The 13,115-nt window shown below is 31.8% G+C and overlaps 1 protein-coding gene across 1 annotated transcript in view; it reads left to right on the top strand.

Moving 5' to 3' along the window:
* The window catches only part of BMP2K (BMP2 inducible kinase), a 143,773-nt gene that overhangs the window by 67,710 nt on the left and 62,948 nt on the right, over nt 1-13,115 (top strand). The window contains exons 5-7 of the mRNA XM_025385283.1: nt 1,640-1,761; nt 4,031-4,112; nt 7,804-7,936. Of these exons, the coding sequence (XP_025241068.1) occupies nt 1,640-1,761; nt 4,031-4,112; nt 7,804-7,936 (337 nt within the window). The remainder of the gene's footprint in view (nt 1-1,639; nt 1,762-4,030; nt 4,113-7,803; nt 7,937-13,115) is intronic.

The raw sequence follows: 13,115 nt of genomic DNA, 5'->3' as shown, positions 1-13,115 counted from the left end.
GTGAGCCACCTTATTTATCACTGCAGCCTAACCTGCTGTACCTTTTATTAGTCCGTATTACTTCCTGTGATACTGTATAATTTGCTTATGTACTATTCCTGTTATTTATTTTCTGCCTTCTCCCTCTAGAATGTAAGCTCCATGAAGGTCAAGACTTTTTTTTTTTTCATTTTTAGTGATGTGTTTAAGCAATTAAAATAGTGCCTGGTAGACACCAGAGTCTTAATAAATATTGAATGATTGAATCCCAGTTCTGACTGATTATACAGAATTTTATGAAATTTTATTATAAAATGCTTGTAAGATAAAAGAGAAAATGTCACTAAGAATATAGGCTGTTAATCATGAAAATATCATCTAGAAAACCTATGATAGTAGGAGATAAGGCAGGATTGAAATGCTTAACTGCAGGCCTCTGGCCTTAATTTGGATAACCAGTGTAGTTCTTTTGAATGTGCAGCTTTTCCATTTCCCCTAATAATTTGATACGATTTTTTGTGCTATTATGGTTAATTAATTTTTTTGCATACAAAGTTGATATCTTCAGCTGACTCTTCTTTAAATTCAGAAAACATTTAACTGCATAATTTTGTATTGTCCATATTTTATATGCTTAGTTCTTTTTATATGTGTAAACATATGTAAAAAATATATGTTTTCAGTAGATTTCTTTCTGAATTTTATTTTGTACAAATTTTTAAAATATACTAAAGTGAAATATAGAAGAAAAGTTATAATGAAACAGTATTTTGATGAAATGGAAATAAATGAATTACTTATCTAAGACTATCATAAAAATAAAAGACATTGTGAAAAAACATGTAATAGTAATTTATTAGGTGCTTACCATATTCCAGACTGTTCTAAGCACTTTACATATTTTAACTCATTTAATGTTCACTACAGTTCCATATGGCAGATTCATATTCTAATTGTCCGTATTTTACATAAAGAAACTATAGCACAAGAGTGGTTAAGCAGATTGTCCAAGGGTCCATATACTAGTTAGTAGCAGATTGGGCTCTGAACCCACATTTTACTATTCAAGAAACTGGCTATAATAATTTATTTTAGTTACTACAACCCTGATCTCCAAATTAAGTCAAATTTGTATTTTTCAGTGTAGTATTTTAAATAAAAATGGTACTGGAAGTCAAAGATGGAATTCCAGTGGTTTCCATTATACCTATAGAGAAGCAAAAGTGTCAGAAAAGGAGAAAAGTGGAAGTATAGTAAAAGAGAGAAGCTGGACTCTGCCAGGTACTAGTTCTTCTCTTTCATAAAAGCAGTTTTAGGGAGGATTTAGGGTTTCTTTGCCCCTGTACAAATCAACCTGGGGTGGAAGAAGCATTTCTCTGTTCTTAGTAAGAGAAGCAGTAGACATCGTATATTTTTGCTTCCGTTCATTTGTTCTTCCTCATAATTTGGGTATCTTACATCTACCCAAATATATGTGTGTACTGTGCATATATATATATATATATATGAGACACAGATTTACATATTTTTGTATATGGCATAGACGGTTCAGTGTTTATTGTGTAAAAATAAACTTTGTAAAAATAACCATTTTTTACAATGGTTGTAAAAAGTTAATTTTCACTTTGAAAATACTAATTATTGATTTTCTTTTCTTAAGGTAGAAAATATTTTGTTGAATGATGGTGGGAACTATGTACTTTGTGACTTTGGCAGTGCCACTAATAAATTTCTTAATCCTCAAAAAGATGGAGTTAATATAGTAGAAGAAGAAATTAAAAAGTAAGTATTTGTCTTTATTGCACTTTTGTCATGGTAATTTTAGTTAACTCGAGTTTCTGGCCAGCACTGGTAAATACAGATTTTAGGTATTTCATTTATAGATTTCTTTGGAATATTTCTGTGCCATAGATTTGATTAATTCATGTCTGATCTAGCTCAGTAGGAAATATGTTTTGCCATAGATGCCGATTTTTTAGTCTACATTTGAACAGATTTAGAAAGAAATTTGTTAAATAAGCTGTAGTAATTAGTGAAATTGTTAAAGGGAGTTTGAAATGATTCTTGAGTTCAGTTAAACATCTTTGTTTTTACTGATACTGAGGGTTTGTGCTTGTTAAGAAAAAGTTAAATTATTTGAAAACATTTAAGCTTTTACTTCTTATTTAATATTAAAAGAATTGACTTTTTTATGCATTGAAAACTATGTAGAAAATGAAAGTGTTAAGACTGCATCATCACTGTTACTTTGTAATGATATACTGGAAAGCTCTGGAATGGAAATATGTCATGTCTACTTTATGTTCTCTTAATCCTGTGCTTTCCGTGGTTGCTAGAGTACCTGTGAGAATCTTTCGCTGACTTTTCTGCTTTCTACTTTTAGAAAATGGAACTGTTTGTAAATTTTAGGTTATCTTAATAAAGTGATACAGAATGCAGAAAGATCTCTCAGAATAGGACTTTCTAAATAGTTAGCTTTTCTGAATTGCCTTTCATCACTTCCTCACAAATTCCCTATTGCCTAATACTATGTCAGAGCCATCATTTGAACTGCAATATTTTGAAATAGTTCAAATACAGCTGATTTTACTCTGGCCCATTTGTATAATACCGTGGATTTCGACGCTACATACTACTACTCAGGAAACTTAGCCTATGATGATTATGTTAGATTTAATAAAAACAAACACGTTAGTAAATATATAAAGTCCTGAAGAACACAAGAATAATAAAGTATTGAATTGGCTTATTGGAAAATATATGTATATAATTTAAAAAATTTATTGGATTGTGATGTTTAGTGGCTGCTGTATAGGATTCTGTCCAAGCATCCCTGACCTGCTAGACATTTTGTTTCTTGCTGTTGCCTTCTGAAGTATGAGGTTCAATTGAATGTTTTATTAGCGATGAACAAAAGTTCATAAGGGGTTCTCTGGTCCTTTGTGGCTCAATTAATGGACTAACTATTCATTCAATTGACAAGTATTTATTAAGGGCCAACACTTTCTTGATGCTGGGGTGGGGGTATAGTGAATAAAAATCCTGTTTTGGTGAAGTTTATATTTCTGGTTTCTTAGGTCATTCCTCCATAGTAGTAGTATTCAGACTCTCTCACCAGTCAGAGTGATTTGGAAAAAGTAAGATAGTAGAATGTTGAGTTTTAAGATACTTCTTGCAAAATAAAATGTAAGACCATTCAATCCGAATCTTAAATTATGCCATGATATAGGATATCCATTCATATTCTGATCATTTCTAACATGAGATTTGAGCACTGCTTCCTTAAAATGTTCTGTTCATAATAAATATGGGGGTTTTCTGTGGATAAATATTTATTCACAATACCTTTTGATTCCACATAGCTTATTATGGCAGTCAGTATTAGAAATATACTTAATGAGTGCAGTTAGATTGTAGCAACTAGATTACTTTTAAAACAATTATAAAAACAAACTCAAAAGAGATTTACTACTGTGTCAAGGAAGTAAATTTGAAAACATTTAAGCTTTTACTTCTTATTTAATGTTAAAAGGATTGACTTTTTTATTCATTGAAAAGTATGTAGAAAATGAAAGTGTTAAGACTGCATCATCACTGTTACTTTATAATGTAACATAAAGTCCATAAAAATAAATTCCTTAGTAAATATATAAATTAAGTTTTTGAGAGTGTGGAAGTTTTACTTTTAATAGACTAAAATATTTTGATAAGGAGACTATAATAGCCAAATTGTGTTATTTCACATAAGAAATTCAAGGAGAACTGTTTCCAATATATTGTCATTATTTAAGATTTTTATAATAAAGAAAATTAAGTTTTTAGATTATTAGAAATACTGTTGTATTTGTTGAATAAAAATGTATGTAGATGCTTTGTATTGCTTAATCCTTGATGGGTTTTTTAATGAGCTTTTTACAAAGAGTATTATTCTATATAATGTTATTGAGCCTAAAGGACTTTTTTTGTAGTGTTTTATGTAGAAACAATGTATTATCTGTCTTTTTTTTTTTTATATATATATCTCCACTCCATTTCACTCATTTACTGCCAGGTATACGACTCTGTCATACAGAGCCCCTGAAATGATCAACCTTTATGGAGGGAAACCCATCACCACCAAGGCTGATATCTGGGTAAGGCCAAGAAAGGCTGAAACTTGCTCTAACCAAATTAAAAAATCTGAGTTCAGTTGATTTTTTTTTCTCTGCTCCCCAAACGGCATTTCCTAATAAGTGGAAGAGAGTGATGTACAGTAGAGCTTCTTATTCGGGAGAAGAAAAATACTAGAACATTTTATCTTCTCAGTCCTGAGATGGAAAGCTTATGTATCAAAAAATAAATAAAAAACTTCAGTATAATGTAACTTTTTAACCACAGTATTTTTTTAGGATTTAGATTATATATGAGTGTTAACATTTTTTTTGAGTGGAAGTTTGGTTGATCAAAATACAGAAAAGCTCGACATAACGATTAAGTCATTATACAATAATTTTCTGGAATATTTTAGGATCTTTTTAATGGAAATTGATATGAATAAATGTTTTTCTAATTGCAGTATAAACATACCAGTGACTAGCTTCTGTACATTGAAGGTCTTTATCATTTAGCCTGTATATATCTGGATATAATTACTGAGATAGACCATATTTCTTTGTAGTTGAACTTTGTTAGAATATAGACATCTCTTTAGAACACATTCTATAAGTAAAATATGCTTGTGATTGTATTTAGTAAACTAGGAAAAGAGTATTTTAAGTGTTAATTCATTTAAATTCAACAGTTATTTAGCTGTATCTATCACAAGTGACCATGTTAGGAATTGAGGAATAAAATTCTTTGGAAATTGTTCCAGGGTTTACAGAAATATCAGATTTATTTTGTTTTGAAAACATAATGTTCAGAAAATTGTCAGGCATAATGTGTGAAACCAAATGAGTGTCTCCTTGGTTTTCCTTTCCTGGCCTCCTCCCTTTTAGGGTTGGGGTACCAAAGTCTTGAGAGACAAATATTCTTTTGTAAGGTTATTAAAAAAATTTTTAAATATCTTTTTATCTATATAACATTTATACATTCACCAAACAGTAATTCCTTGTGGTAGATGAATTTTTAAAAATCATATATACAATTTAATAAGTTAACAATAGGTTTATTAGTTAATTAGATCTCCAGCTTACATAACTCAAATTTCGTTTGCTTTCTGCAGCATTAGCATTTGACTCATTGAATGGCTTATAGTAAAGATGAAGGTTATTATAATGTAGAAAACAAATTAAACTGGATCTTAATTTATAAAATCAAGGTATTAGAAGAGGTGATTATGGAGGTCTTTTCTGGCCTAATTTTGTGCTGCTGTTGAGTTCCATATTACCTGAAAAGAGTATTTCAATAGCAGATAAACAATAGGCATCATACTTTTCGTTTTGAAGCCATTGAAGGTTTATTGAAAAAAAATTATTCTCTGAGCACATGACTGTTATCCAATACCTTAACAAAAAGGAGGAGATCCTTTTTTGGGTTATTTTTTCCTCAGACTTAGTATACCAGTGAGGTAGCATACTAAATTGTCAATGATACTTTTAAAATTTGTACTGTTTATATATTAGTTACGGAGTAGAGATTCCGTGATGGGAAAACTGTAAGCTGTAGGCTTACAAATAGATACTCCAAAAACAAAAACAAAAACAACCGAAAAAACAAAAACCCATAATTAGAGAACAGTGTGTTTATATGCTTGAAAGAGGGAGAATTTTAATTTCCATGATGCCTTTTTTATGCTGTCTTACTTAGCTCAGCTGAAACACAAGTTTGCTACAACGTTTTAGGTGTGAATTCAGTAATATCCAGAAAAAAATATTCAATTCAAATTGGCCAAGAACTATATCTTTCATCCTGCTTCAATGTAGTACTGATTCAGAGTTATGATATTGAAGTATGATACTGAAATATTTAGCACTTCATATTTTAGAAAATAATTATTAAAAAAATTTTTTTTTTGCTTGGAAGTTTGTTTTAGGTTGTTATTTTTATCCTGAGATTTAGGATGCTGATTTTATAAAGTATGAGAAAATTCATTGGTTCCCTCCTGTTTCTTGTACAATTAGAAAATTGTATTAGAAAATTCACTGAATTTTCTAATTAGAAAATTAATTAGTGAATTAGAAAATTCACTGGTTCCCTCCTGTTTCTTGTACAATTCTCATTGAGATGGATAAAAAGGGAAATACCTTTGATGTGAAAAAATTAGTATACCTCATTGTGTTCACACTTTACAAAGCAGAGTATTTAGATTTATATATTTTTAAAGTATACTTGCGTTGCTAAAATTGTTATCTGGGAACCCTACAATATTTACTCTAACACAAGACAAATTCCTAAAGTTTGATTGACAAAATAAAACTGGCTAAAATGGAGATTTTTTTTTGCCTAGACTATCATCTAGACAGTGCAAAGAAAGATGTAATCTAATGTGGACATTATACTATTAATAGCATTTTTTTTAAGTGTTGTTAAGGGAGCCTTATGTTCAATTTGCTGTATATGAGCTGAAAATATCTTCCTTCAAGAAAAAAGCATCCATAAATCTTTTGTAACCATACAGAACTGGTTATCCCTACTTCAAATCTTTATAATTTTGTCATGTAATAACCCAGTAATTTTTTTGAACTAACATTAAAATTTTTATAGCTTTTGAACTGTTTTCATTGGAATATTGCTACAATATTGAAAACAATCTTTTGTAAATTACTGTTACTGAACTCACCAAGGGTGTTTAGGTCTATTATAATAATTATAAAAATTAATTCATAATAATTATAAAAATTAGTGCACTTGTTAGCTGAGTTTACTAAGTTGATACGTGGAGAAAATTTAACAAAGGAAAGCTGACTTGCTAATTTTTAGATAATAAGGCTAAATTTCAGTATTGCTGATGTAAGTGTATACTAACTTGGATAATTTTATACAATTTGGTTAGAATTGGAAATACCCCTTACACTCTTAAGGCCTGTAGGTGACACTTCTTGAGAAAAAGTAATGATTTCTTGAGCCAAAAAATCACTTACAAAAAAATCCTTCTCAAGTTTAAGCTGTTAGCACCTTAGCTAGAAATTTCCTGTGCTACTTTTATAGATGCAATTGGTATTTTAGGGTGTTTTGCCCTCATTGTCAGCAAGTAGATTTATTGGTGCGTTGATAGTTACGAAGCCATGCAGGTTAAGCAGACAGAGCACTTCCCTTTTGAATTTTAATATAGATTACCCAGGTTACAAATACAAATATAATTAGTATAATGTGCAGTAGAAGTTGGAGGGTTGTATCTAGAAACAGAGAACTTAATTTTTATAGTGTAAAATAATGAGGTGTGCCTGGTAAATAGTAAGAATTTACTGATGGTTGTCTGATAAGTTTAACTGTGCTGGCTAATTCGTATTTGGAATCCCAGAACTTTTAAACATGCTTTATACTGAATTTGTAAAAATGCTGTTAAAGAAGAAGCCTTGTACTTTGTTGGTTATATGCTAGTTTTGTACTAATTATATATCTTCCTGTGGAAGAAATAAAAGTTTAATTTTTTTCCAAAAGGAACAAGCTACTTCTAATTTTTATGATACCGTTAATTCGGCCAACTAGCCACAGATGTGATAGAAGATCATGGAAATGATAGTTAAATGTCTTTTCAAAAATTAAATGTATTAATTTGAGAAATAATTTGTAAAAAGATTGTTGCAGTATAGAAACATGCCTTTTTAAAAATAACATTTAGTTTTTGGCTATTTTTATGTCTTGCTTGAGCTCTAATGATATTCATGCTTCTTTGGTTTACAGGCACTGGGATGTCTACTCTATAAACTTTGTTTCTTCACTCTTCCTTTTGGTGAGAGTCAGGTTGCTATCTGTGATGGCAACTTCACAATCCCAGACAATTCTCGTTACTCCTATAACATACATTGCTTAATAAGTAAGTATTTGGAAATATATATGAAAATATTGTAGGATACTGTACTTAGGGCCTACTATTTACATTCCTTTACTTAAATCCAGTCTTTATTTCATATATTATAATTTTGTGAAACTATAGTAAAGAAAAAAATATTTTAAAAAGTGTTTGAAAACTTACATAAGAATGAAAGCAACCTAATTATTGATTAATATAGATGTTTTTAAGCCCCTCAGTAAGATTTAGTAGCACACACCAAGGGATAATGTCAGAAGGGCTAGTCTCCGAGAGGCCCTAGATTTCAAAATAATACTTGAGTTTTTCTTCCAACCTCCTTTAAGATTTTTTTCTTCCATTTTGGTAGGTACTGTAATTTAACTTTTTATATATCTACACGGTAAAATTTATTAAAAAGGTTTGAGGAGGGGGAAGGACCACCAGCTATTAAATTAGGAAGCTACAATATTTAAACAGCTCCTCTTAACATGGAGTGTGTCTAGCATTAAGTGTGTCTAGCGTCTCTGCTTTGTTTTCTGCATTCAAGTGCCCCTTGTTGTAGCTTCCAGCTCACTGGAATAGAAAAGAGAGAAGTAGAAATATATTTGAGGTTTGTGTGATGAAGATGGCAGTTCAACTTTCTCAGCCATTTGTGGGCAAAAAATAAGACTGGATCTCTATTTCATTCTTTATGCTAAAATTGCAGATAAATCAAAGATTTAAATATAAAAATAAAACAAATGTACTTGAAGAAAATAAGTGTGAAATTATTATAAGTAGAATATGGAATTTATAAGCTAGACATGTAATCCCAGGAACTGTATTAAAAAAAGATTAATGCATTGCCATATAACTTTAAACCATTAAAAGTTCCCCCAGACTCATGAACCCAAACTCATAAATTAGAAATATTTGTTACTCATTTGATAAGTGTCTAAGTTTTATAATTTTTGATGGTTGTGTAAATCATAAAAGGGTAAAAATTCCAAAAAAGATAAAAAATGCCCAAAAGAAAAAGGGAGCATAGAAGAAATCTAGTCTGACTTGTGATTTAATTTGCTTACAGTAGTAGGATCTTATTTTCTTGTGATTAGGTTTTTCTTTTTTTCTCGCTGAGTGTGTGTATGTATGTATGTGGGAGTGGGGTGGAGTTATGTGTGTTTGTAATGGTAAGATGGAAAAAATAAATACTACTGATAATTTTAGATCTAATTAGGCTCTAGTTAATTGATGCATTACAGTATATTATATGCTTCCTTTATTTGTCAGTAAATGTGCTAATTTTAGTTTTTATCATTGCTAGTATAAATTTGATCGTGTATTATGTCTTTGGACTTATTTCTGAGAGCTAGGCAAAAATAACGAAAGGTTGAAAAAACATAAAAGCATTCAAGTCAATCTGAAATTATAATATTTCTGGTATTTTACCTCCTGTCAGAGGGCTTTATGGACTTTTAAAATACTGTATTGAGTAGTAAAAGCTTAACAAAGTAGAGATTTTAAAACCATAATGTACTTACCTGTAATGTAATGTGTTTTAGAAAATATTTAGATTCTTCACAATTTTATTCTTTTTCTTTGTCTTTTTTAAGAGACAAGGTCTCATTCTGTGGCCCAGGCCCTGCTGGAGTACAGTGGTGTGATCAAAGCTCACTATAACTTCAAACTCCTGGCCTCAAGCGATCCTCCCACCTCAGCCTCCTGAGTAGCTGGGACTATAGGCATGTGCCACCGTGCTGGGCTATTTTTTAAATTTTTGTAGAGATTGAATCTTGCTGTATACCCAGGCTGGTCTCAAACTCCTGGCCTTGAGCAGTCCTGCCACCACAGTCTCCCAAAGTGTTGGGATTACAGGCATGAACCACCATGTCTGGCGTGCAATTTTATTTTTTATATTTTTCAAATGTGGCCTTTTGTGTCTTTTGCCATTTTATTTCAGTGTCTCTGTGTTTATAATATGTAGTTAGTGATTTATATTACTTTTAAATAAATCCTACATTCAGAAAATCAGGAATTCCTAGCTTCCCTCATAGTTTTTGAATGTGAAACCTTTGTTAGTTGTGTATTCATGCAATGTAGTTTTTTCCATATATTAACATAAGGTAAAGCATAAGAAGATATACATCTTTTTAGTATTAGTTCCATTTGCATCCATTTCATAGCACACAGAAATTTTGAAAATGAAATAGCTTTGACAAATCTTTGTTAAAACTGTAGGTTTGTGGTTACTTAAGAATTTGAATATACTTTTTCTTGTTACTAATTTAGGTCAAGATTAGTTACCATTATTTACTCTTCATAAAGCTTAGTTGAACTATTAAGTTCTTCTTTCTTTCCTGGAGACTTTTCTTCTTAAAAGTAATGGAGTCAATTGTTTAGAACTTTTCTTAGCTTTTGTTAACTCTCCCAATAGACAAATAATGGGGCCAACATGGGGGATGAGGAAAGAAGCGCTTTGCATTTCCAGATCCAAGAGTTGAACTTAGAGAACCATTTAGAGGAGAATGAGAAATGTAACTAACAGGATTACTGAATAGTTATGAATAATGTACCAAAAGCTGGCTGCCTCAGTTTTCTTTTGGCTCCTGTGTTGTAAGGTGATTAAAGAAGTACATTGCAGAGATCAAGAGCAAGACTTCTAGAGCCAGTGTTGGATTGCATCTGCTCTGTCTGTTTGGTATGGAACATTGAGCACCTCCATTTATCTCAGTCTTCCCATTTCTAAAAGGGTCATTTAAAAAGTACCCACCTCTTAGGGTTATTGTGAGAATTAAATGAAAGACGAAAAGTGCTTTTTAGTAAGAGATAGCCTTTAATACTGCAGTCATTATTACTGTAACAACTAGCACTACGACTACTCTTGATATCAATATTACAATTCTTTATCTAACTTAATTTCTGATTTTCTGGATAGGGGCAGGACATGCTGTCAGATACTAGAGCATACTTTCCCTGCAGAAATGTCTTCGGATGCTTTGAAGTGGAATTTGGTTTTATGGGTTAATGGTGGATCTACCAAAGGCTTACCATAAATTGTCATCTATTCTAGAATATACTGTAAATATAACTACTAAGATTATTTTTCTTATCTCCTTATTTTGTACAGTAAGGTAGTGATGAACACCAGGTAAAAGTTTTTTTTTTTTTTTTTTAAACTTTTGGGTCTTCTCACTTATTGCTTTATGGTTTCTTTATCTTTGCTCTTAAGAGCTCATGTATTGGGGCTAAATTTATTATTATTTTTATTATTATTTATTTATTTTTTGAGACCATGTCTCACTCTATCATCCAGGCTGGAGAGCAATGGTGTGATCTTGGCTCACTATAACCTCCACCTCTCAGGTTCAAGTGATTCTCCTGCCACAGCTCCCTGAGTAGCTGGGACTACGGGCCTATGCCACCATGCCTGGCTAATTTTTATATTTTTAGTAGAGATAGGGTTTCACCATGTTGGTCAGGCTGGTCTTGAACTCCTGACCTCGGTGATCTGCCTGCCTCAGTCTCCCAAAGTGCTGGGATTATAGGCATGAGCCACCATGCCCAGCTATTTATTTATTTATTTAGAGACAGGATCTAGCTATGTTGCCCAGACTGGTGTCAACCTTCTGGGCTCAGCTGATCCTCCTGAGTAACTGGTACTATAGATGTGAGCCACTGTGACTGCTTCGATTAGGTTTAAATTTATTTCAATACCCATATTGTGGGAAATCAGGAATTTGCTTGCTTGTTTTTACTAAATTCAAATTTATTATGGAAATTTAATAATTTCTACAAATACTGACAGAGCAGTGCAATAAATTTTCATGTACCTCATGAAAATACCTCACCCATCCTCAGTGGTTATCAGTTCATGGCCATTCTTGTTTCCTCTATAACCTCACCCACTCTCTTCTCCTATATTATTTTTGAAAAAAAGAATCTCAGCTACTTCAAAGTACCTTTGAAATGAAAGATTAAGATAGGGTTTCCTTGGAGCTTTTCAATCATCGGCTCTGGGTTACTACTTGAATAGCTGTAGAGAGAGGGCTCTGATCAGTAACTTTTTGGGGTAGTTACTAGGACTATTCCAAATGTATTATCCTGGCATTATTTAGTGCTACTTAATGTTTTAGTTATGATTGAACATATTATCAGCTATTAAATTTAGTTTCATTTCAGCACCCGTATAATAAGGTATGTAGGACACATGTTACATAGTAACATGTAAGTTTCTATAACAATGTCTAGGTTAACAGATAGAAATAATGTTGATGCATGAAATATTTATGGTTGGAAAATTAGAGTGGATGTTTCCATTTCAGGGAAATTAAGGGTAATAACTTGAAGTTTGTGGGAGAGAACAATGTGTCTTTATGGAGGGAAAACCAAACAAATTTTAAGCAGAAAAATTGTTTTGAGACTTCTATCCAAAGTATTTTCTTTTTAAATTTGTTGAGCTATTAGATTAGAGATGGTGGCTTAACTTTATTTAGGCCCAGGCATGGATCCTTTGTTTTGTGTAACTTGATGGTAACTACTTTAATTTTTGGCTTGGGTCCTTGACTAAACCATAATATAAATTGACTGCTGCAACAGCAACTCCTTTAGCTTCTATTTTTGTTGGAGTGTGCAGGGATTTTGTGCTTTTCTATGCAATATTAGTAGAGGCATAATTAATTCAATTGCCTCAGACCAGTGTGTACATCAATAGGAAATATTGTTGTAGTTTAGTCATACACTACCTTCAGTACTGAAGCTCTATTTTGTGTTCTTAGGTTGTGTTAGTAGTATTTGTGTCAATAGAAAGATTTACACAATTGAGTGAGCAGATGAATATTATTTCTTGTGGCTAAGTTTTAAAAAGTTGATTTTATATTTATAATAGAATCAGGTTCAGTGGTAATGGTCTTGTGATGATTCACGTGATCATTTTAAGTTGAGTTAACAAGGGTGTATTCTAGCTTCTCTGCCTTTTTTGTTTGTTTTTAGACCTAATCACAAAATACTACTTTTAGGTGAACTGAACACATACATTCCTTAATCCATTTCTTTTCCTCAAAAGCATATTTTGTTTTTTGTTTTTTGTTTTTTTTTTTGAGACGGAATCTCGCTCTGTCGCCCAGGCTGGAGTGCAGTGGCGGGATCTCAGCTCACTGCAAGCTCCGCCTCCCGGGTTCACGCCATTCTCCTGCCTCAGCCTCCAGAGTAGCTGGGACTACAGGCG

The sequence above is a fragment of the Theropithecus gelada genome, chromosome 5, assembly GCF_003255815.1.
Source record: "Theropithecus gelada isolate Dixy chromosome 5, Tgel_1.0, whole genome shotgun sequence".
Lineage (NCBI taxonomy): Eukaryota > Metazoa > Chordata > Mammalia > Primates > Cercopithecidae > Theropithecus > Theropithecus gelada.
Note: the sequence above shows the minus strand (reverse complement) of the source record. Positions and strands in the feature narration are given on the sequence as shown.